Source organism: Amblyomma americanum, chromosome 2 (genome assembly GCF_052857255.1).
Source record: "Amblyomma americanum isolate KBUSLIRL-KWMA chromosome 2, ASM5285725v1, whole genome shotgun sequence".
NCBI lineage: Eukaryota > Metazoa > Arthropoda > Arachnida > Ixodida > Ixodidae > Amblyomma > Amblyomma americanum.
The window spans coordinates 110,689,126-110,715,476 of record NC_135498.1 but is presented as its reverse complement, the minus strand read 5'-3'; the positions used below and the strand labels follow the sequence as shown (position 1 = coordinate 110,715,476).

General features: G+C 47.2%; 1 protein-coding gene across 2 annotated transcripts in view; it reads right to left on the bottom strand.

Annotated features, from left to right (window-relative positions):
- LOC144118962 (uncharacterized) overlaps window positions 1–26,351 on the bottom strand; it is a 70,515-nt gene that overhangs the window by 14,001 nt on the left and 30,163 nt on the right. For both annotated transcript variants that reach the window (XM_077651719.1, XM_077651720.1), the window contains exons 2-3: window positions 21,064–21,164; window positions 14,857–14,919 (exon numbers count right to left, since the gene is read on the bottom strand). In XM_077651719.1, coding sequence (XP_077507845.1) covers window positions 14,857–14,919; window positions 21,064–21,164 — 164 coding nt within the window. The remainder of the gene's footprint in view (window positions 1–14,856; window positions 14,920–21,063; window positions 21,165–26,351) is intronic.

Sequence of the window (26,351 nt, the reverse complement as noted above, 5' to 3'; positions counted from 1 at the left end):
TCGTTAAAGTGCGGATGCAACTACAGCGTCGTTGCCTTTTGAATCCCAGAGGGTGATGCCGTTTTCGTATAAGGTATGGGATAACCGGGCGATCGCGTCTAATCGATGACTTAGCGTGAGCAAGGCGAGATTGACAAGAAATAGGGAGAGAACGGATTTTTGCGGGGTGCTTTTGTTACGGAGGGTTATATGGTCTGAGAGGAGAGAGCAAAAGCTAAGTTCAGCTGTACGACCAGGGAGCAAAGTGTGCATGTACTCGTAGGTATGTTGACCAGAATTTAGTAAGTAAAAATTAGCAAGAAAAGCTCGGTGAGGGACGCTGTCCAATGCTTTAGCTAAATTCTGCCCTAGATTAGCTTTCGTGCCCGCTCTGTTAGAGGAGACAGTAAGTTTGGAGAGACCTGGAGCATAATGTCTTGCGTGGACAAATTTGACCAGAAGCCAATTATGAGGCAATGTAGGAGATGATTGTCTCCGACATAATGGCGAAGACAGTTGAGAATAAGATGCTCCGTCAGTTCCCCAGAGCAGGAAGTGAAAACGATGGGGATGGAGTTGTTCGAGAGCTAGTAGTTTGCCGGGCTTAGGTATGAAAGTCAGGCGTGGATGTTTCCAAACAGCGGGCAATTCACTCTCTCTCCAGCAATCATTCATAAAGATAGTGAGGGTCTCGATGCACGAGACTCTAACTTACGGAGAGTTTTGCTTGAAATGCCGTCCGATCCAGTCGCAGAGTTAGGACGGAGTTGAGTCAGAGCGAATATTACCTCAGCCTCCAACATCTCCGCATCGAGGACAGAGCCGGCAGTACCAATGTAGGGGGGAAAAGGGTCGAGAAAGCTGTATTCAGATATGGACGCGAAGTTCATCGAGATCTTTTTGTGAGCCGGGGTTTTTACGAACTATGTGGGAAATGCTGTCTCGATGGGAAGTTTTGTCTCGTTGGAATAATGGGTCTAAAAAGTATCGAAGACGGTGTCATGCGCGGAGAAGATGTCCGAGCTGGCCACGTATCTTGTCCCAAACTTGACAACGTTGCTAGGTTGCCAATGCGAGGGTGGGCGCCTCAACCTGTTTGTTTGAGCTATTGGACACCGAGTCGTTTTATTGTGGCGTTGTGTTTTTCAGCGCTTTCGCATTCTTTCGCGGGCCTGCCATAGATGGAGGAGACGTCTGTCTGTTCTGGATTGTTCAGCCCTGTTAGACGATTCCTTAGCACAGGCAGAGACGTCTGCCTGGAGGTTGGGGATCGAGTCATCCAGGTTATTAATCCGGGTAAGGGCGCTCTGAGCACGTAGGGAACGAAACTTGTCCCAATCCGTGATTGGGGTCGGTCGATATTTCCGTTGGCACCTATAATTTCTGAGGGTGGCCAGCAGGCGACAATGGTCGCTGCCGGGGGCACCCCTAGTGTTGAGCCACTGATCGATCACCATGTTTTTGCGGAATGTAAAACCAGATGAAGTGTCGTCAGACATGCTATTTCCTATGCGGGTGGAAATGGGGGTCAGTAAAAAGAGTGAAGCCCAGTTCCTGTGCTCGTAACTACAGATTGTTACCCTTTCGGTTCGCGGTGCCGAAACCCCAAGCGCGGTGATGGACAATGAAATCTCCTACAATGATGGATTAGTTTTCCGTTTATGCCGATTTAACGTCGCCAAGCGACTCAGGCTATGAGGGACGCCCCGAAAATATCGACCGCCAAGAGTTCTTTAACGTGCACTGACATCGCACAGTACACAGACCTCTACAATTTCGCCTGCATCGAAATTCGACCGCCACGGCCGAGATCAAACCCACCACGGCGGCTCAATGAGAAGACGTTATTAGTGCGCCAGGTTGTTGACACGGGAAGAAAGCGGTGTGAAGTCGCGTCTTCTGTCTTTTGCGGAGCTATAAAGATTAAGAACAAAGGGGCTTTGGTCGCCCCTTTTTAGGGGAGGATGAGTTTGAGCAAGACGCACTATACGCCAACGTTGTCTAAGGAGTGTTGGAAGGTCCGCAGGTTGCATTGAATCAGGATGCCGTTGTTGGGAGCGGCGACATCTAGCGGGGAGTATGCTTTGTAGCCAGGTAGTTTCACTGGGCTTGAGTTTCCTTAAGGGCGATGATATCCGGGGGATGTCTGAGTTTTGAACGCTCTGATGGAGGTTGCTTCTCTTGCGGCAGAATCCCCTGCAGTTTCATTGCCACATATTATGTGGGTGGCAGGGCGCCATGGTGGAGCTTCGTTGAAGCTAGGATGGACTTAGGGTTTGGAGCGGGCGGCTAGCGATCGTATGGTTTAACGCGTGTCGTGGGGAGGGTGGCCGTAGCGTCTCATATAATTTAAGGCCGGTGGCTCGTGTTTGCATCTGGTGCATAAGGCTGTTCTGAATCGGAAAATTTTATAGCCAGCACTGAATACTAGTAGTCACTCTACCAGATGGCTTCAAGCCCATGGCTCTCGGCGACCCACTGAGTTGCCCAGATTTGCGTCAAGGGGTCAGAGCTGGCCATTAGAAGGGACTGATAGTAGGTCGTCCGGTGGCGGAGCTTATTTTCAGCTGAATAGAATGTTATCGTATCCGGCTATCTCGCCACATTCTTTGCACGTCGGATTGCATTGTTTTGAATACATGAGTGCTAGTTTCGACGGGCTAAATAAGGCTAACGTCTCGAGCCGACGCCATGTTCCCTCTTGGATTTTGTCGAGCTTTTTGTCTGGGGGCGGATAGCCCCTCCTTTCCAGTGTAAAGTGATTGGTGTAGTCGTTAAAGGCTATAAATTCGTGAAATTTAGTGACTCATCCCGGCTCACTGCGAGGCTAACATAACCTCGACCTATAATGTGAGCCAACTCCTTTCCCCTGTTTTCCTTGTTTGCGAGCCCCCACACAAATTACACCTCTATTTGGTTCCGGTCTTGCCTTGATATCTTAGGATTCATTCTGCCTCCTTAGAGATCATACGTTGCTCGAAATTGTTTATAGCCTCCTTAGAGGCGTTCATTATGTTGACTGCTTTGTTGTTGGCCATTTCCATGACGATAGGCGGCTCCTCCGCTGTCCCTGAAATATTTGTTTTGACGTAACCGGCCGTTAATGTTTCATCTGAGTAGTTCACGCCCATGACCACTAAGTAGTTGCCTCCTTCGCATTCCGCCAACTCTACAGATGCTGTGAATTCTGAGCCTTCTGGCATGGCTTTAAGGCCCTTGCTCTTGCTCTCCTCCTGTCATCATGAAAAGCAGTGTGCATGTTTTTTGGAATTGATTTAAAATACGTAATTTTCTCACTGCGGTCGGTAATTCTACCTGCGGGATTCTTTCCGGGAATCTATAATGTAGTCCTAGGTTACCTATAATGTATAATTAAGTCCTGATCTTCCTCCCCGTGGGGGTGGTTGCGAGACTCCATATTTGCTCAAATAAGTATGAATCGCATAGTTCCGTAATCGGGTCGTAGACGCGCAGTTTAACAAGTATTTCTGATGAGGCGCAGCGAGGGATCAACAAGCCTGTTTTATATGTCTACCTTACGATCCTCTCTATTTTGTTCTTTTCCATCAGCCCTGATTTGAGGGAGGGGATGGCATATGCGAGTCATCTTATCACAAAGCCTGAACCATTCCGCACACATGTTTGTCTTTGACGCCCCGTCTTTCAATAGGAAAGCTTTACTGGCCGCGAACTTACGATTTTCTGTGGCGGTGGTCGAAGGAGGCAAATGACGTCATAACGCGTGCCTCGCTGCTGAGCCGAACCGGTCTGGCCAGGCCGGCGGCAGCTGGCGCACTCGGCGCGGAATAGATACGTGCTCCAAGTCTCCGCCAGTGCGGTAAGAGTGCGCCGAAGCCGCTGAACGCGTCGGAGGTCAAGCGCAGTCAGAGTATAGAGCGTTCATGGTGGGTGAACAGCGCAACAATGGCAATACAAAGGCAAGACAAGCGCTGACTAGCAACTGAGTTCATTAAAAAACGAAAAAAGTGGTAATATATAGTGTGCGTAAACAATCAAAAACAGAAAAAAACGGCAAAAAGGGGGTAAACAACCAATGTCATCTGCAAGTCCAGATTTTGAATTTCCTTGTCACTCAATGTCACAGAAGGATTGCTGATGCAATTTTCTCCTAGATTATGAATGTGATATGCTTCCATGATTTCTCGGGTCGCCTTGTTTTTATGATAGAACAGCACTGCTGTCTTCGTGCACAGCGGTTTGCATTTACAATTTTTTTTTTGCAGCAAAACTTTGTCCCAGGAGCCGGGCTATCTTTTTCTGGTCTTTTTTATGTTCTTTTTTTTCGTGTTTGCACTTGCATCTAGCGCAATGAGCGGCAACACGGCAAAGAAGGTCATTTTTTCTTGTGCATTCGTGCTCCATTAACCTCTTATTCACGACTGTTTGCCCAACATAGGCGGCACCGCAATTGAAGGGTATCAGGTATGCAACGTTTTCTTTGCAGTTAACGGAGAGTGACACATGTCGAACCTGGCAACCGACCTTCTTTAATTGTTGTGCCTGCGAGACTTGTTTGCACTTGGCAATTAGTTTTCTAGGGGCAGAAAATACAACATCGACGTCGTACCTGCCTGCAACCTTCTTGAGGCCGTGCGACATGCCAGTCTTTTAAGGGACTACCGCCAGTCTTCGGTTCTCCTTTGTTTTATTGGAGTTGCAGCTCTTAACACTTTTACGCAGCTTTTCTGACGCCCTTCAGATGATACGATCTGGGTAACCATTAACGCGTAGCCGGCACACTTGTGCAGTAATACCGTAAGCAATCCTTTCGTGACATAAATTTTTCACAGCAGATTTCAGGCACGATAGTGCTATGCCTTCTTTGATTAGCTTGGAGTGATCCGATGAACAGTTCTACAACGGTTTTGCGGATCTCAACTTAATCTGGACATCATGTTAATCAGCCCTCGCCCGCGCTAAGGGGCCTCAAATAACGTAGCCTCCCGAAATTGACGCAGGCGTACATTATTAGCCGAATATGCTACGCCACGCCGTTCCCGGTTATTAATTGAAATTGAAAATTGGTTTTTGAGAAATAGAAATGGCCTAGTAATTGTCTCAAATATCTTGGTGGACGCCCAAAGCGCACTGTAAGAGAAAGGAGGAAGGTGGGAGTGAAAGAAGAGATGCCGTAGAGGAGGCCCCGGGATGATTTCGACCACCTGTGGACCTTTAACGTGCGGTGACATCCCACAGCGTACGGGTGCCTTTGCGCTTCGCCTCCATCAAAACGTGGCCGGTGTGGTCTGGTTCCAACTCGGGCACTCCGGCTCACTGAGGCACTGAGGCACTGCATTGGGTCGATGTTATTGCGAATGAGACGCTCATATCGATATGAGGGTGAATGAGAAAGATAGGATCGACGCACTTATTAGCCGTTGTCTGAAGAGGGAGCTTCGCCTGCTCATCTCCACATCTGCAGACCGCTTGGTGGAAATGGTTTGGTTTGGTTGCTGCTCCTGCTGTTGCTGGCAGGAAGAAAGAAAGGAAAGTGCACGGGCCTGCCCACTGGCTCAAGCCGAGCCGCGCTCACTGCCGCGTGCCTAAAGTAAGAGAGTTAAAGGATAGGAGAGGAAAGATAGATAGAAAAGGCGCCGCGCGCTAATAGGCTCCTAGGCCTCTGGCCGATTTCGGAGGATGTGCAAAACCGGCCGACGTGTGCCAGAGTGCGGCTAGCACTTCGCCATATTCCAAAAATAAGATAATATATTGGGTCAAAGGACCACGAGCAGATATTAAATCAGGTATCTTTTATGAGGGTTTAACGTCCCGAAGCGACCCAGGGTATAAGAGACAGCGTAGAGAAGTGGTCCGGAAAGTTCGACCACCTGGAGTTCTTTAACGTGCACTGACATCGCACAGCACGCGGGCCTCTAGTATTTCGCCTCCATAGAAATTCTACCACCGCGCCCGGGATCGAACCCGCGTCTTTCGGGCCAGCAGCCGAGCGCTACAAACACTGAGCCTCCGCGTAGGCTGATGAAAATGGGGGCGCATAATAATTGGGCTGAGCTCTCCGTGTTGATGCGCACCCCTCAGGGGGAAAGATTGAATTAAACGAGCACGGGCCGGACGGTCTTGAAGCGGAAAGCCCGAAAGTTCGATAGGGGCATATGCGACTGTAAGGTTGGCGCCATTCAATCGCCTCTTTCCATTTTAACCGGCGCCGTAATAACGACTGAAAAAGCCGCTCTACGAGCGGCGCGGCGAAAGCATCGCGGTCTTTAGTCTGGACGGCGTTCGCTGTTTCACTGGAAGCTCGTTTCCGTGTTCCCTTTTACCAAACTAAACGAGAGGTCTCCCCTATCAGTTGAAGGTCGCGTTTCCGCCCGGTCGCGGCCTGCGGGAAGAAAGCATCCTCCGTGGCCGAGTGCGGATCGCCCACAGGTCTGTTGTGGGGAGAGGGAAGGGAAGCATGTGCGCCTCGCGGCTTTCTTCAAAGCGTTAACCTCGCGGAGGGCGCGCTTGCGGTTATCGAAGGCACCCCTTTTCTGACAGGGCCGGCGCCACACGGCGTGGCGTGGTACGGACAATGCCCGGTGGCTGCGCGCCCATTTGCTAGCCTCATCTGGGAACGGTTAGCGACATCTTACCTGCCCCGAGGGGGGTGTCGCGGTCCCTGTTGCGAGAGAGCGTTCGTTGCCGCGTTTGCAAGCTGCGTATGGCGCCAAGGCCGGGGCTTTAGGGAGAGAGCAAAAACACATGTAGTGACGAGGCTCCTCCTGCTCGCGGCTTAAGAATAATTCAACTTCTTGCTTTTTTTTTCTTTTCGCGTGGGGAGAGAGCGCGGGGGCGCGCGATGCTCTGCCGCCATCGCGACACAGAGATTTTGGTCTCGACCGGAGCCAGGCACGCAGACCGTGCTCTCGAGTAGCCGTGGAGTGGGTCCACGGGGCGGCTGGTCAGACATCATGCTGTCATGTACATACTCCTTGTAAATAGTCGTCTGTGTAGATAAAACCTAAATCAGTACTCGACAAGAGTCCCTGTCTTCCTACTGGCTCAGTACTTCGTTGGAAAAAAGAAGAACGGAGGAACAACCTCTCCGTACGACAAGAAAAGAAGAAAACAACCACCCTTTACTGCGACAAGGTCGCCCTACCACGACATTGTCGCTAGAATATTACTGTCCACCTTCCACCGCAACATGAACCCAGAACACCCCAATGAAAGGCGCAGAAGAGTGTGGAGAAGCTGGATAAAAGAGAATACTTGTTGTTGGGCCAGTTGGTTTGATTTCATGCTAACAGTCTCGTCGTACTTCTTGTTTCTTGAGCCTCGGCCTTAGTGCGCGGTCTGCTCGCGTGGCTCAAAGGGCTGGTAAATTTACCGCATTAGATGCAACCTACGTGGATGCAGCGAGTGGCCAGTCTGGGGTGGCCCCGGCCTGGGTATTCGACGGGCGAGGTTCACCAGTCTCCGACGTCTCCATTAGGAAAGGAAACTTGAATAGCGCCGAGGAGGTAGAAATAGCGCTCATTTTTCCGAAACCAAGGCTAGTTTGAATCTTAGCGACAACAAAACTTCAATCTGGAACATCGAAAAGGGCAGGATCTTACCAGAAACGGCTGAAATCCTGTCCGTAGCCAAAAGCGATTGCAGTATCACCTTAATTTGGATCGCAGCCTACACATCTTTCCCCGGAAACGAGGCGGCCCACGCGTTTGCACGGAATCTCTACTTCCGGGTTACCGCAGAGCCGTCCGAGAGCCAAGGGATAGACGAACTTTTGGGAACATGCGAAAATTGTTGAGAACCATAAGTAAGGAAGACATCTGTTGCTACCGGCGGATCCAAGCTTAGACAATAGAGAGGCTGTCGCTAGTCGACGATTACAGGTCTGAAGTTTTGCAAACATCGTCTGATTATTTCGCTAGCAGTCAGACGATAGGAAAGACGAAAAAAATAAGACCTGCGGAGCGGGGGACATTCGATCACATTAATTAAAATGCCCCTGATACCCGGGCGCTGGGGACAATATTAGAAGCCTGGGAGGCCCTGCTGCGAAGCCAGGTCCCCGCCGACCAGCAGCGAGCTGCCCGCATGGCGGCAGAAGCCGTGAGGTGAAAATGTATTTCCGCCAGTCATTAGTTGTGAAGACCCCGGTCCCCGTCCCCTAGCTAGGCCTGCGTGTCAGGGGTGGGTAGTAGGAGGCCTCAAAATCGGTGGCAATAAAGGTTTAATCATTAGTATCAATTCCGCGTAACTCTCTCAAGTCATCTCGCACGCCGGCGGCCCGAGTTTGATTCTCACCTAGACGCAATTATGCATGGCGTTATATGGCCGATGACGTCACATACCTAGTGATGTCACAGGGGATCAGCTTCCGGCGACACATTTTACGGATACTTCCGGCATCCACACACCAATCTACTGCTTTCGCGCTAAAAACCCCACGACACTGAAATTAATCATAAGTCCGCCTCTACAGGCCCCCTCTCTGTCTCCCCCTTTTAGATACCCTCCTACATACATTCCCTTGCAAAACATATGAGGTGTTACTGGAAATTAGAATAGTTAGTGCGTGCTTTGTTTCCTCACAACACAATTTTTTCTCGATAGGTAATAAACAATCTCCTTCAATGACTTGTTACAACAGGGGCCTCTGATTCTTAGGCATACAGTCTCCTCCAAGGACTTGTTACAACATGAGTCGCTCTGAATGTTACGCGAAATGTGCATCTGAGGGCATTCAAAACCAATTAAACTCCTCTCCTGTGACCCTCACTGGGGTGCACATGTACGGGATTCCAGTACCCATTGTGTCTCAGGTGAAGATGCTCTGCATTCTGAATAACAACAAACTCGATGCAACCGGCCCCCTTCAGCTCTTGCAAAGAGAGACCAAACAGTTTTCTACACTAAAAAGGAACGTGAGAGCACACAATCATTGGTTGTCTGAAGGCGAGACCCTCAATATGACCAATGTATTAATCATTAGCCGCATTACATACTGCCTCCATACCACATACTCACAAAGGGCGAAACACAACAGGCAGACATCCAAATACACACGGCTGTCACCTCCACCGTGCCTCTTCTACGGACAGTTAGCACGAAACGTCTCCTGGCAACTAGTACCCTCAATATTAATAGAGGGTCAACGCAGCAACCACTTGAGTCGCACGGCAACAGGACAACGCACAAAGCGACAGCTCTGTCTCAATCCACCTATTCTTCCCCCAACAAAACCTACAGCTTACATGATTTCTCTACGCATGCAGGACCACATATACCAGAAACCCCTAACCCTCAATATGAAATGTAGCCGCCAACAGGGCAGGCGGCAGGCCCGAGTGAGCTATTACACCAAAGCATGCAGCAACCGCTCCGATATCCTTTATGATGACAAGGCAGAAAATTGTAAACTAAGATTTCTCACCGCAGTCGCAGCATATGAAGATGGCACAGTGGAGGCCGCCGCCACTATCAGAACTAATTCATCTGCAGGGGCGGAAGGTGCCGCCATCGCACTTGCGCTGGCCCACTCTAGCATTGGAACAAACATAACCGAAATTTGCACAGATTTCCAGGACGCATACCGCCACTACCTAAAGGGAGTGGCGATGCCCTCCGCTAATCGTATTCTTGCCACAGCCTCCTCTCTTGACCGAACTGTTACTTTGTCGCGAATACCAGGGCATGCCTCGATCCACGGTAATGAGCGCGTTCATGCGTTGGCCTGAGAAGTATCCTCACGGACCCTGGACAATAAGGCACCCAACACATGAAAGAGGCCACACCAGCCGTTTCTACATATCATCAATTAAGCACATTCTACAAACTCAGCCGCACGACACTGACACCACCCCGTAGTATCTCGTTTCCCTTACCCAGAGCCACATGGCCACAATTACAGGCGGGCTGGTTTATTTCACCCTAGAGTCTCTCATGCTTTCAACCCACCTTTCCCCCTCCCCCCCATTGTATTACCGTTGGTGTGTCCAAACCGACACTTTTCCACTACCTATGGGAGTGTCCTTCCCCACAGGCAGTACCCTCATCCCCATTCCTGCTCATTCTTCCTGGGAGCCTGCTTTACGGACCGCTAAACCTGCCGGCCTGAAATGACTGGTTGATCGGGCTTTATGTGAAGCTCAAGCCCTTGGAATTCTGGACCAATGGGGCCACCCAATTCTGGGCCACCCGGGAATATTTCTTTTTTTCGTCTAATAAGGTTGTTTCCATTCATCCAACCAATGCAGTCGGACTAATTTGTTTAAGAATGTTAGTGCGACAGCACTATTCGAGTAGTAGCCCTGAAAAGACGAGGATTGTGTTCAAGCGCACGTCAAGCTTAGTTCCGCAGTTCTCTCATATCTACCCCACCATCTACTCTCCAAACTGTGGATTCTGGGATGGCCACGCTGTCCTATCTAACAGCATGTGGGCCTGCCCTATCACCCCCTACTATCACCCTCTACTACTACCACTACCGAGCACGAACCGGAGTACGCGCTGCGCAGCATTTAGCCGAGCCTTCAGGCTCGAATCGTTCAACGCAGTGGCTATAGGTCGCCGATGTGCATATGCGGCTGGCCATCTGGCGAGGTTGACCTGCTGCCTGAGGAGCTGAATAACTTAGTTTTCAGAGCAGCTCTGCCACTCAATACTCCGCTAATAAAGTAGTGTAGCTCTGACCACAACATCAGTGGAATTAATTAGTTTAGCTATTTTTGTGCCAAAACACATTATCACTAGCAATCCTGAAAAAGCCGAGGTTTGTCTCAAGCCTCTCAGATATCTGAAAAATGAAATAAATTTTGCCGTGACTAGGTTTCGAGCCCGCCTTTGCGCAAAAAGATCAGCTCCGCTGGCCACTGCACGAGAGCACTATGCTATCGCCACCGTCGATCAGACCTCGTGTTAAGCTGCCACACACTAGCACTTGTGCATTGCATGTCGTCGTGTTTATCGACTTTCAGCCTGCGCAATAGTCACGATAGGAAAGGAAACATCCACAACTGGCTCTTTGGGTCAGTGCACACCTCATTCGCGCTTCGAGCTATGTGGCGGTAGTGAGTGAGAGATGTGCACTGGTTGCGGTTGCATTGAAAATGTTTTGGCTGAAACGCGGCACTCAAGGAATAGGTCGCCGAAGTTTAATGGGTTCATTGGCGTTGGCGTTCGAAACGTTGTAGCGTCCGTTTAATCTGAGGAAACTAAGGGTGCATACCTGGTTCCTTAGGTCAGTAGACACCTCAGACACGTGGCGGTGGTGTCCACGTGCAAGCGCCTGTTTGCACACCATATTTCAATATATCGTGCTCAGCAATGCTAAACCAATAGCAATTTAATAAAGATAAAATGATTCCAGCTCCCGTTGTAGGCGACCTTGAAGTGACGTCGAGGCAAAACCGAGAGCCTACAACTGGGCCCCGATTTTCCTTCACCCGGGAGCTAAAACGGGATCACCGGAGCACCGAACGAGATTCTAAGCCCTCGTATGGCTTCCGCGCCGTCCCCAAGAATGAGGCCATGGTCCCACACTCACGCACTGAGAACAGCGCAGCAATTTCAAGCGCGTTCAGGCATTTGGAATCAAGTCTGGCACCGTGCTGTGGCGTGCGCTCATGACGCTTCCCGCTTTCGCAGGCGGATATGTATAGACCGTTTACAGTGCACAGTTCTTTGGTTTGAAAACAGATGGCGCCACAGGCTTACTCAGAATACGGCGCCATTACTGACCTCGTAAGTAATCGGCGTGTACGGCTCGACGCACCAGTGCAAATATCGCGTTGGCTGCCGAATGTGTTCTTTCTACGGATATGTAGAAGGGGAGATAAAATACGTGCTGTGTTGAGGTTTGCAAGAATTGTGACAGAAAGTTAAAAGTGCGGGATGCGATCTCTTGCGAGCTTCACGGAACGGTTCTACATATGAACGTACTGGCCCTGTTCGCGCCCGTTCGCCATGCACGCTTTCCGAACTGGTGAAAGCAACAAACAGGTTCGCCAGCGCCAGATATACAATATAGAAAGAAATGTTTTGATCGTGGAAAATTTCCGAGGGTTGAGTGCACAACATAGCCACATGAACAACTGTTCCGCCACCGAAACACTCACTTCGTGCTTTCACATGCTTCGCATTTGCGTCTGCGTGTGTAGCGAGACCCGGTTTCTCGTAAGTTAAGGTGTGGGGCCGTTAGTAGTAGGAGTCTCCAAAGCCGAATTGGGAACGGAAAAGGACGGCATACGCTCCTACGTACCGCTACAATAGGTTGTGCAGTGCACAGCCGTGCGAACTGACAACGATTACCTTCAGACCGTGTATTACATGCCGTCTTAGTGCTACTGTTGAAATTCTCTCCGTGTAGCGCAGTTTTCGTTGATAATATTCGGAATAAAGCATTTGCATTACGTCTGCAGTGTTGGGTGGCTCTCACTTCCTCGCGGTCCATGCGAGACAGTCACTAAAAATGACTCTACAGGCCAGCGCTCAGATTGAGGCTGATTACTCACCATCCACGAGACCTCGAACGTTTTCATGCCCGCATATCAAACATAGAGCGTACCACAACTTTATACGTGAGGCTGACATAACTGCGAACTTTGTATAGCATGAACGCGTTCTCATGCGCCCGTATGGGATTGTTAATGACACACTGCAATTTTTCAAGAGTTACTTATCAGGTCTACAACAGAAAGTGGTAATTAACAACCCTGACTCTACATATAGCTGTATTAAATGCGGAGTACTCCAAGGATCTGTCCTGGGGTCTCTACTGTTTTCTATTTATATAAATGATCTTCCATGTTCAGTCTCACTTTCGCAGATTCTCATGTATGCAGACGACACGGCCCTCATATTCACAGGAAATTCGGTTTCTGCGATGCAAACCGACATGAAGCAAGATCTAATGGCCATTTCCAACTGATTCAGTAAGAATAGATTAACGTTAAAGATTACAAAAACTAAATATATCGTCTTCCATAGGAGAAGAAGAAACATTTACTTTAATCAGATTAGGATTTCTTTGAACGGTTGTGTAATTGAACCCGTTCCTTCATTTAAATAGCTTGGCGTTATATTTGACAACAACCTTAACTGGAAGAATCAAGTGAACAGCGTTTGTAATAAAGCTGCGTTTCGCTGCTACGTTCTTATTAAGGCTAGACAATACTTTCTACGCAACATATTACGCAGCTTGTACTTTTCATTTGTTCATTGTCACCTGAGTTATTGCAGCGAATCATGGAGGCATACATATTCAACTTATCTCACACCTCTGCTACGCTTACTCAAACGAGCTCTAAGGATTTTAAATTTTCTTCATTGCATTGTCAAAGCAACAATCTGTTTGAAGAAATTCGAGTACTAAAATTTTCTGCTCTACGCGACTACAAAATCTCCCTTCTAGTAAATTGCATGTTAACAAGTAGCTCTCCACTCCCGATGAGCTTATTCATTTTGCCTGTTCACAACACAAGACACTCTGCCAACGGTAATTTTAATCTTCCGATCCATCGCAACACATACGGTGAGAGATTGAGTTCATTGGGACGAAAGTCTGGAATACAGTGCCACTGGAAATAAAGCTTGCCAGAAATTTTAAACTGTCTTCGAAATTATATTTCTGCATAATCAAGCAATGATGTGATTTCTCTTTTGTGTTTCTGTGTTTGCAATTTGTCTGAATTCCCCGCGTATAGTTTGCTGAAATGCTGGAATGCAGCTTCCTTATACTTTGCCAAAATGCCTTGTTTTGCATCCGATCGGACACTGGATGCTTTTGCTGTCTTATTTCTCGGTTTTAATTTTTCTTTTTTACTTTACATATTTATGCGGTTGCCTAAATGTCTTGTTTTCTTTTGGACTGGACATTAGTCATGTAGGTAGCAGTCCAAATATTTTGTACAAATTTTTCTTGAAATATGAAATAAAGCTTCTTGTGATTAGAAAAAAAAATTTTTTTCGCGAAATTTTTTGAAACGATTGCGCGGCAGCTCGTGAAAGTTTCTTGGTGCATGGTTACCACGTTAGTGAACATTTGTGTGTCTATTTTTGTCGCCTTTCTGTGTTTAAGCAACCAATAGAGAATATTTTACGCTTCCTAAGCACCGTTTGCAGATTGTAAACAAAAGCGTACGACGTGCATATGAGCGGTTTAGAGTGATGTCTGCATCATTATACACAATACGGCAACGACCCGCGCTGACTCCGGAGCTCTAAATCTTGCCGTTTTAGATAATAACAATAAAAAAAACATTCAGCAAGGCTTTCACCGGATGCAAATACAAGCATTGAGGCTATCCATCTATTGGCTCGAAGAAGGAGAGATGAACTGCTCTCTGCTACATGAAGCAGGATCAGGGGATCAAAATGGGGTTCTCACATGTCCTTCGAAGCTTTGGCAAAACCATAGTGTCGTACTTCCACTTCTTTACAACAATTTCAGCCGAAACAGTGGCTGCCGGAACCGAACGACCAGACGCAGCAGCTGTCGCGGAGAGGCGCGCTCCGAGCAGTCGGGAGGCGTGTAATGGCGGCGTGATCACGTGATAAAAGATGGCAGCCCCCATGATACGGCGCTGTAAAGCGTCCATACACTCTCGCAGAGAATCCGCACCCGCCGCTTCTCCTAAATTCTTTTTCAGTCCTACGCCACGTCGGGGCCGTGTACGCTTCTGCTTCGTTCTGTATTTCAATGCCGTGACTGTCAGAGCTATTAACCTGAGCAAATGAGCATCATGAAAGGAACGGCAGGAAGCGTCCTGCGGAAAGCGATCGCTTTTCCACAGCAGAAGACTGCTTCATCCTTCCTATGCCCGTAAAGATTTCTTGCTTATATCGGCTCAAAATTACGGGAGAGGCAGTGCATTTTTTGTTGCTCTTTTAGAGCTTGAGCAGCCTTACGTTTTTGTTTTCTTCGACGAAGGCGTAACAGAGCCTAATTCCTAGGCAGGCTCGGTTGGCTTCCTGAAAGGAGAGAAGAGAAAAATGCTGCCTGAGAACCATGTTTTTAAATAGACTCTTTTCAAGGAACGGAGTCGATACGAGTAGGACTAATTTTTATTATTTAGATCCAAACCGTTGTACACGTTGCATAACTTGTAAATGCTAGGGAATTTAATACACGGTTTTAGATTTAGAAAGGCTCTTTCCTCAGCCTAGCCTGGTCAGGGGAAGTACGAATGAGAAAATATGTTACGCATGCTAATTATCTGTCCGATAATTATATCTTATAATTAACCGTAAAGCTGCTGCCCCTAGCGCATAGTTTTTTATAGGTTTGTAGCTCACGGTTGATGATATATACATATTAATTTTTAGATGTTTAAAATTGCAATTTTGGTTGCCGGCTTTATGCAAGCAATTTTGAGGCGGGGGTTTGCTGGCGCTCTTCGTGCCCCATACTGCCGGGCAGTTTTGCTTCCGCCGGTGTGCTGACCCATAATTGATTTCGTTAGGGAGGCGACTCGGTCGCTCTTTGGAATGTCCAGAAATTGATATTGATATCAGCTGCGTTAAGCTACAAACCTCCACAAACCGCTGAGGTAACTGCTGTAGGCGAAATTTAAATATGAGGCATTAATAAACCATCCCTCTAATTAGCATGTTGGAACTGTACTCGCATGACAACGAGCATAGACAGAATTATTCTGAAGAAAGCGGTTTTATAACTTAGGAAACTTATTCAGTATGACTGTTTCACCTAAGCGCACGCTTACTTTGAATGCTTAGGATGCTCTTAGGTGAAATGCCTAGTATACAGCTTGTTCAAAATTAGTTCCCTGATTTTTGTTTTAAATGTGAAACGCCGTACGCTAGTGCCGCGTTTGCACTTTGGTGATGCTGCCAGGCGGACGTAAATTAGGGTAATAATTGTCCCTCTAAGTAAGCGTGCTGAAGTAAGCATGCGTATATACTTTGAGAACTTAGAGCTATTTGTTTTTGAGGGCTATTCCAATTTGTACACTTTTAGTAACGCGCCTGTGTGCGGAGTTGCGCACGTCTAAAGGTTCGTCTCACCTCGTCTAATTACGCACGCGAGACAGCGGCTCTCGGCGTGAAGCGCATCCCTCGTCTGACGCAGCTGTTGTGTACAGCACTCCTCCTCGCAAGAGGCGAGCAGAGACACGGATGACTTTTGGTGCTGTGCCAGTGTTTTCCTTCTTGGGGATCGAAACCGATGAATCACTGTTCGGTCGGCGAGACGGGAGAGCTAATTCTTTACGCGATTGTTTCTACAGCCGGCAGAAAGACGAGATGCCGCTCGCTGCACACCCTTGCAAGGTGGAGTGCCTTAGGCAACAGCTGCGTCACATGAGGGAAGTGCTTCCCGTCGAGAGCCGCTGTCTCGCATACGTAATCATACGAACTGAGACGGAATTTTAGACGTGCGGATCACAGGACACAGGCGTGTTACTAAAATTGCACAAATGGGAATAATCCTCAAATGCAACTCCAATATAAATATGCACGCTAACCTCAGCCAATAAAATGTTAATTAATGAATTTTACTTAGCTACTCAATTGACGGAGACAATTATTGCCCGAACTAGTGTCCACCTCGCACATTACCAAAGGCAAAAGCAACGTTAGAGTACGGCGTTTTGCATTAAAAAACAATCAGTAAAGTCTAATTTTGAATACGCTCTATATAGATGCACAGCGAAGGCGTGTAAAAGTGTAAGTAATATGCTTGCTTTTTTCTGCCAGGCATCTCAACAGAGTATAAACTGCCCATGCTTTGTCGAACTGCTTGGCAGGCATGTATTAATAGGCCTCTCTGGGACTACTTTTTGGCGTCAGGAGGATATGCAGCGAGGACGAAGTGGCGGTACTCTGTGGGGGTCCCCTGCCACAGAGCGCCGACACGGCAGGAACGATAACTAATAAAGCAAGCGCGTGTAGCGTTCGAATTTGCCTCGATCATCGAATACGTCTTCACAACTGAAAGCAGGATTATTGGGGTTGTTAAATATAATTACTACGGAAGACGTTTAGATACAGCACTATGAAATACATCTAAGGTCCCAGATGAATGTAACCATTAAAAAAAAAGATTACAGTGATCAACTGAATTCATGAAGAGGAAACGCGGTAGCATTCTAATGTCACTCGCAAATCTATTCTAATCCTATTAAAATTCTAAGCTCATTGTACGGCCGTAACTCCCGTGATTGTTGCAATTTTTATTATCTTTGAAGTTAGTCTACACAAATACAAAAAATTCGGTAAATAGTTAGGCCATGGTAATTTTGCAAAAGTCGCGAGGCAGGAGTCCATTGCGGTCCGGAACCAAGCGCCAGCGACATTAGTGAGGCTGCGGAACTGAAGCGCTAATATGAAGTGTGCGGACAAACAAAATTTAGAAAAAATTGTTCCCATATTGTCAATTTCTAACGATTTAAAAGCATTTTATGTTTCGTTTAAGAATGTTTTAATTATGAGCATTTTGTAAAGTAGAAATTATATGCTTTTTTAGTACAACTTTGTTAATAAAACATAATGAATGTACGCGTTATTTCAAATTAGCGGCTCCTTTGCCATATACCTTAACTATTCAGCGGCTGCCTCCAGCGCCGGCGTATCTTGTCATCTCGTCACATCGTTGCGTGCGACTGCTCACTGTTTATCAGCATTGGTTTCAATCTATTGGCTACTTTTTTCCTTGTGTTACATTCTCGTCAGCTACGTCTGCGTGCTCGTTTTTACGCCGTACCAGTCGCAGTTCGAGTCGTCATGTTCAGACGCTGCTGCATTCGGAACGACGATTTGGTGGGAGACGAAGAACACACAGCACGCGAAGAGTTGTTGCTACGCAGAAAAGTGTGAAACTGAGAACTGCTTAGCTGGCATCGCTTTGCAACGTTTGGGTTTCACAGTCACTTTTGCTGTATGGTATGCTGTTTGCACTGAGTGCCCATGCCAGCTAAAAACGCCTTTACGACATGTGTTCCAAAAAGCAGCCTTAATTTCACCGGGGAAGCCCCCTGCAATATACGTCAGTCATGATATTGTTACGTGGTGGCAAGCCAAGGAAAGCACGACATGATGACAGAATGAAGATATGATTTAATGGCTCAAGGGCCTAGCGCGAGCACTCCGTCCCGCGCCACTGCACTCTTCTTCGTCTTCATAACATGACCCCGGTCCTCAGAGCGATCGTCCCGATCGATTGCTTGAATTACGAATGGTGAGGTGACGATGAGGATGATCAGGAAGGATAGAAGAAGATGAAAGGCTTGCCACAAAGATGAAGGAGATGATCTGGTGGACGGTTGCCCCCGGAGCTTCAGGTCCAGCGGTCGGTCACCCACTGCCGAAGGTCAAGGGTTGAGGGATCGCCGCACAGCCTGGGCGGGGGTGCCGTCTTGGTTCGGGTCGTAGTCGGGTCATCGTACGTCAGGTCCTGGTCGTCGTGTCTTGTGTTCGGGGCTGGGGAAAGCGGCTGGTTGGTTCTGGTCAGTTCGAGCTGGGGTTGAGCCGGGCGGCGGAGCCCAGGTCCCCTCGGCCGACGACGAAGGCGAGCAGAAGGCGGCGATGCTCCGGGGACAAGGATGACGATGAGAACCCAGCACCTCACACCAAATGTTACGTGGTGGCAAGCCAAGGAAAGCACGACATGATGACAGAATGAAGATATGATTTAATGGCTCAAGGACCTAGCGCGAGCACTCCGTCCCGCGCCACTGCACTCTTCTTCGTCTTCATAACAATATTGTTGCACACTAGCTCCTTTTCTGCTGGTGCAAAGTTTAAACTTGTATCGTGAGTTAGTTAAGCAATGTCCAGTGCCACTATTCCGAGTGTTGTGTGTTATAGTTGCAAATCAATGAAATGACATTGGTAAAAACGTTTATCTGCTGTATTTTGTTATGCGAGCTAAACTCGATCTTCACAGTTCTGTCGCATCCCATTGCTTACGAAGTCCGGTGCTAAAGGGCAGCTATCAAACAAGGATCTATAAATCTTTCTATACTGTAGCTCTCGGGCATAAAGACAAATTGCTGGCCCTGATGGTACATCAGAATACTGAACATGAGCGCGACGAACGAGGTAAAGACGAAGGAAGTTACAACGAGCTCGGACTTGAAAAAATAATACCGGTAGTCGGTGCTCGTCGTATCTTTTTTTCTCCGTCTTTGTCTCGTAGGTCACGATCAACCTCGAGACGTTCGGGGATTTACATCTCCCGCCAAGAATCACGTGGCTACGACGTCACGTTTTGGTTTTTTAGCAATGACATTATAATTTAGTTGTCCGCACAACTCGAATAGGGCTCAGGCTATTCACCATTGGCTGCCTTGTATTGAACGTATGGCCTTCAATGCAATTAGCGATACCACTCTACATCTACCTTACTATGCCGCGGCGAGTGCTCATACCACCTCCGACGCAATGGTGAAGCGATGCGCCTCTGCACCGGGACGTGGCTGTTTCAGACGCAGTCGCCGGTAGGGCTTGTGAGATCTATATTGCTCTTTCCGCGATGAAGAGCTCCCGCTAGCTTCAGACTTACTCTGATTGTACTTCAGAAGTGTATTTTCTAAATAGGCTTGCTGATGTCTGAGTCATTTCGCTGTTTCTAATTTTCATTTTTGTACAGTATTTATTCGTCCGGCGTCTCCCCGTGGATTGGCAGACACTGAGAGAGGTATCCCCCTAAACACCACCGGCCACGGTTGACAGGCGAAGGCTCCGAAAAGACGCGGGTGCGACCGGACAGTTTTCGTCCTCATGGCTCTCCCGACGCTAATAAATTAAGAGGGCTCTCAAAGGGGCCCTCTGTAAAGGTTCAGTGCGCCCGAGATGTTAAAGCACGCCACTTCACTAGTATCCTTCAGCAAAAATTTTTTAATGCGTTGTGTAAAAGCTGAATTATCTATGCAGAAAATTTGAATCTCAGCGTATTCGCGCCTTTCGTTTTCTTGTCATCTTTTGCAACTGAAAGGGCGGCACGCTTCCTCTGGATCTTACGTCATGCCCCAGCGACCGCAGCCGACGTGCCTGGGAACTCCCCGAGGGGCGGAGCTCCCTGACCCGCCGAAGAGACGCGGCTGATTGGAAGCGGCCAGGGCAGCCTTGTGACGTCTGTAGGAATCTAACCAAAAGGCGTGTGTTAACAGAACTACGCACGAGAGTGAAATGTAGCAGCGCGCGTGCATCGAAACGTCGCCGAAAAGTACGCACCAGAACTCGCGTACGATTGTAGGTTTACCCCTGCGTGGTGAAGTGTAATAGTTGGCTCAGGTGTTTATGAGAACCCAATGTAGGGATTGAGGAAGTTAATCTACTATCATCAGGGGGTATTTCAGAGATTCTTTAAAATTGACTGTGTGCCCCAGGCGTGTGAAATCAATTAGCCTCTGCAGACAGTCGTGTACCCTTATATGTAGCTCTTTTTACGTCCTGCAATATTGGTTAAATATATGAAGAATAATTAGCTAGAGTTTAAATACTATCCTCCGGAAACACGTGTCTATTCAGAAGTTATAGATCGTGTAGAGGAATAATCGTTTGAAATCTTTACAAGAAAATGTTATTTATGTCGACAATTTTTCGGGCTTCAAAACGAAAGGCTATGAAACATAAAAACTACCACGAGATAGTGGTGCTATTTCAGCGCCCAAAGGAGCGCTTTCGGAAAACAAAATCTGCCCGCCTGCGGGACGATGCGACCTGGCCGATGCCTTTGCATTTGCAGTGTGCACAACATGTGCGCCAGTAATTATTTACTCGTTGATGGGCTGTGTTTCTAGGCCGGAAAAGTAAACATTTCAATCTGAAACTGCTACCAGTACCTAAAAATTACAAACTGACAATTTTTCTGAATGCAAGAATGACGAAGCCATAAATGAGCTTTTTCTGATTAACTAGAATTTTGAACGTAAAGGATACAGCTCACTAGGCCACATTATTGCTAAAGATTGTGGCTTTTAACTAGAACAGTCTTTTCTTTATATAGAAAACTTGTGTCATTCAGCTGGGCCCTGATATAAGCAGAACTGAAGTAAAAAATAAAGTTTTCTCTCTCTATCTTCCCTCGTCGCTTTCTGTTGCCCTTCACCGAGATTTATACAAATAATTTGTGCGCTAGTACTGTGTGGAACTTACCTTTATTGCTGCAACCCTTACGTTGAGCGTCTTTATTTCGTCTTTGCACGAGTAAAACGTATCCGTAGCGACCTTGGCAGCCTTCGCATGTTCCCATGGATCTGAGCAAAGCCGCAAGAAACGACGGAAATGAAATAACGAAAAAAATCATTTCTCAAATTCAAGGGTATCATTTTCGCATTTCAACCGGCCAAAACGAAATCGGATGTTCGGATGGCTATTCATTGTTTGTTTAAGAGGAAACCCTTACTAGCAACATTACTACAAACGCCGGAGGTCTCCATTAGTCGGTCTGAGTGCATATATATTGCTCAATTTTTTTAATTTTTAATTTTTTGTACCATTTATTAATTTGCGTTCTTAGTTTGTATTTTTATTTTCATTCATATGAATTATTTCTATTTTTATTATGTTTTATTTTTGTTTTATTTACTTCGGTTTTGATGACAGGTGAGGCGGACAGTTCCTGCGAACGGACACTTCTGGTGGACTCATTATTCAAGAAAGGTTGGATGGATGGAAACAACTCTGTTAGACGAAAGAAGAATAAATATTCTAGGGTGGTCCCCCATTTGTAAAAGAGTCTACGGCCTTGAGCTTTGCATAAAACCTGATCGGCCAGCCAATTCTGGCCGGTGGGCTGAGCGGTCCGGTCCATAAAGCAGCCTCCCAGGAACAATCTGTGAGAGTGGGGACGGGGGGTACTGCTTGTAGGGAAGGACATTCCCACAGCTAGTAAAGAAGTGTGGATTTGGAGACGCTACAGTAGTTACAATGAAGGAGGAAGCTGAGGTGAAAGCATGATAGACGGTAGGGCGGAATAAAGCAGCCCGTCTGTAATTGCCGCCTTGTAGTCCCGGATAAGGGCGACAACGTCATGTAGGTTAGTGGCAATGTCTTGCGGCTGTTTGTAGACTGGGGTCATTTGATATGTAGAAAGGACCGATGTTGACCCTTGGGCGGGGCTGCGTGTCTGATCATTCGGAATACGGGAGCAGAGTTCTCGGGCCAGCGCATGAACGCGTTAATTACCGGGGATCGGGGCATGCCGAGGGATCCACGACACAGTAACCGCTCGGTAGAGACAGCTCGGTGTGTCAGGAATATGATCTGCGGCCAGTTTTGCCACGCCTTTCAGGCATTGGGAGTATGCGGCCTGGAAATGCGTGAAAATTTTGGTCATGTCTTTATAACTGGTGGAGTGGACCAGCGCAAGTTCGATGGCGGCTCTTTCTGCCTCTGCAGACGATTTAGTTAGGACAGTGGTGGCGCACCCCACAGTGCCATCTTCATAGGCTGCGACTGTCGTGAAAAATCCGGCATTACTATTTTCTGCCGCGTTGACTTAAACTCTGTCGGAGCGTTTGCTGCATGTTTTGGTGCAATAGCTCGCTGGAGCCGGCCGCCTATCCTGATAAAGGTTTGCGCTCATATTGCGCGGTAGGGACTTCTGGTATATGTGATCTTTCGTGCGCAGAAAAATCATGTAAAGTGTAGGACTTATTGGGATTGGCTTTATCCTTTTAACATGAATACGTTACCAAGCGGCCGCAGGACGCATAGAAGAAGCTGCGCTCTGCCATTTTAGTCAAATATATGTCGCTGGTAAGCGCACAGAGCATGGGGGCATTAAAGTCACAGCAGGTTATTAAAGCTGTATGGGAGAGAGAGGTGGCAAAAAAATTGCCCATGGCCGTGAAATGTGTGGTGTGGGTGAGAGGGTTAGAGAAGGACAAGACTGCCAAGCTGAGGTTAGCTTGGCGAACATTGAACAGAATCCGTATTAGAAGGAAAGAGGGAATGTCTAGGGGTGGAACTGATAGATCTCGCAGAATGTACGTAGAAGAGTGAGGGGCAGAACGTTCAGAGCAAAACACCTAGTAGCCAAGAACATTGCTATAAAAGCGAGTAAAAATGAAAATTCGTTTTGAGGAAACGAAATGACGCAGTGACTGTATCGCTTATCTCAGTGGGCACCAGAACAGCGCCGTAAGGGAGTGAAAGAAGAAAGGAAGGAAAAGGTACAGGCCCTAGTGGAGGGCCGTCCGGAGTAATTTGACCACGTGGGATCCATTAACGTGCATTGACATCGGACAGCACGCCGGGCCCTCTTGCCTTTCAACTGCATTGAAACGTGGCCGCCGCGGAAAGGTAGGGGCCAGTCTCCGGGAGGAGGAGAAAGTGGGGTGGGAAAGGAAGACTGAGAATATATCAGTGCAGAGGAGTGCGGTTAGTAATGAGACTGCGCCAGCTCTATTGATTGATATTGCCACGTGCCTAGCACCGCGCGACAGCCTTGTTTCCAAACAAGGCTGTCGCGCGGCGCTAGGCACGTGGCAATATTAACGTTCTGCATGATGAGATTTAGGTAGGGAATTGCAATTGGAGGAGCGATAGCGTTTCTTGGCGTGTGATAGAAGGGTGTCTATGACTACTTGTACAGAAGACTGAAAGGTGGAAATCAACGTGAGGACGCGTTCGATATAGCCGTTGATAGATAGATAGATAGATAGATAGATAGATAGATAGATAGATAGATAGATAGATAGATAGATAGATAGATAGATAGATAGATAGATAGATAGATAGATAGATAGATAGATAGATAGATAGATAGATAGATAGATAGATAGATAGATAGATAGATAGATAGATAGATAGATAGATAGATAGATAGATAGATAGATAGATAGATAGATAGATAGATAGATAGATAGATAGATAGATAGATAGATAGATAGATAGATAGATAGATAGATAGATAGATAGATAGATAGATAGATAGATAGATAGATAGATAGATAGATAGATAGACAGACAGACAGACAGACAGACAGACAGACAGACAGACAGACAGACAGACAGACAGACAGACAGACAGACAGACAGACAGACAGACAGACAGACAGACAGACAGACAGACACACAGACAGACAGACAGACAGACAGACAGACAGACAGACAGACAGACAGACAGACAGACAGACAGACAGATAGATAGATAGATAGATAGATAGATAGATAGATAGATAGATAGATAGATAGATAGATAGATAGATAGATAGATAGATAGATAGATAGATAGATAGATAGATAGATAGATAGATAGATAGATAGATAGATAGATAGATAGATAGATAGATAGATAGATAGATAGATAGATAGATAGATAGATAGATAGATAGATAGATAGATAGATAGATAGATAGATAGATAGATAGATAGATAGATAGATAGATAGATAGATAGATAGATAGATAGATAGATAGATAGATAGATAGATAGATAGATAGATAGATAGATAGATAGATAGATAGATAGATAGATAGATAGATAGATAGATAGATAGATAGATAGATAGATAGATAGATAGATAGATAGATAGATAGATAGATAGATAGATAGATAGATAGATAGATAAAGAGGAGGAGGGAAAGACAAGGATGTTAACCAGAAAGGAGTTCCGGTTGGCTGACCTGCACTGGGGAAGAGTAATTAGCGGACTTAAAGGATGAAGAGAAAAGGAGAAAAAGGCATAACACAGAAAAACACGCACAACGCTGTCACAATTTGTCACTCAATCCAGTCACTCTCAAGAAGGCAGAGTGCCTTGTATGTCTTGAGGGCAGACGACTGCTGTGGCCACAGAAGGATTATCTTTTGCTCTGTGTATGTCTTGCACTCGCAAATGCAGGGCACTCACAGAGAAGATGAGTGATGGTCTCCTTGCAACCACAGCTTTCACAGGCAGGAATGTCGGCCATCCCCATCCGGAAAACATAGTGGTTGGTGAAAACAACACCGATTAATAAACGGCCTAACAATGTTGCTTCACGACGTGCTCATTTATGTGGAAGACGAAGGCGCAGTCCAGTGTCCAGTGCCTTGAGGCGGAGGTTGCGAAACTCTCCCGTGTTCCACGCTAGAAAGTGTGAGCTCCAGCGCCAAAGGGCGAAGCCCACACGCAGCGTCAGGTCCTGGTATTGCGATCCTCACTGAAAGTCCGTCGTTGTTAGCAGAACGCGCAGCCGCATCAGCCTGGTGATTACCGTTAATAACTCAGTGTCCTGGCAGCCATTGAAAAATGATGTCATGATCCTTTGGAAACGGTGCCGTGGTATAGTAGACGGATCTCAGCAACAAGTTGTTCCTGCGACCCGCGGCGTAGAGTAGCTTGCAGGGCTTGAAGGGCTGGCTTAGAATAGGTGAAAACCGTCCAGTCATGTGGAGGTTCTTGACTGAAGAACTCTACCGCAGCCCATAAGGCTGCGAGTTCCGCACCAGTTAAAGATGTTGGATGGGTCGTCTTCACTTTCATGAAAATGGATCTGGCCGGTATCAGCACCGACACCGCAGAACTGCCCGAGTGAACTGATCCATCTGTGTAAACATGCAAACGGCGACTCTGGGAAGAATGCAGGTAACTCATTGTCCGTTGTTTGAGAGCAGGCGGTGATACACCAGTTTTCTTCGTAATGCTAGGAATATAGAGGTGAACGCGAGATTCATGAAGACTCCATAAGGATGAGCACGGTCTTGGCGCAGGGGTGAACTCCGACAAAAGATATGCGCGATGGGTTTCAGCGACTTTGGCGAATTCAGTACATGGCCTATTTATTTGGAGTGTTGCGAGGTGATGACAGGAATCCGTGTGAGCTGCCGAATATATGGTCCCATGGTGCCAACAGCAATGCATGTAGTAACAGGATGTTCCCGGGCAACAAGAACAGTTGCTGCTGTTGATGCACATTTAGGCAGCTTAAGGCAGATACAGAGAGCTTGCGCTTGCACACTTTGTAGAGTCTTGATATTTGTCTTTCTAATAGAACTAAATATCGGTAGACTGTACCGCATGTAGCCCAAAAATAAGGAACGGTACAGTTGTAGCATCGAGAGCACTGATGCGAACCAGGTCTTTCCCCCAAGGAAGGAGAGGACGTGGAAAATCGCAATTAGCCTCTTTCTCATGTCGTAGATATGCGGACTCCACGAGAGGTTCCTGTATATGACAACTCCAATAAATCTGTGGCTTCTATCATATGGAATGGCTTCGCCATTGATGCCAATGGTGTAACGTGACATTATTTTGCGTGTGGACGGCACAAGTGAACACTTTTCGGTCGAAGTGTTCTGACTCTGCAAGCGAAGATAAGATGTAAATATTGATGCCGCCTTTTTAAGTCTCGCACGGACTTGTGGACGAGTCACCCCTGGTGTCGAAATACAGATATCTTCTGCATATACAGAGATCTGAGCAGATTGTGGCAATACGTCTACCAGGCCGATGA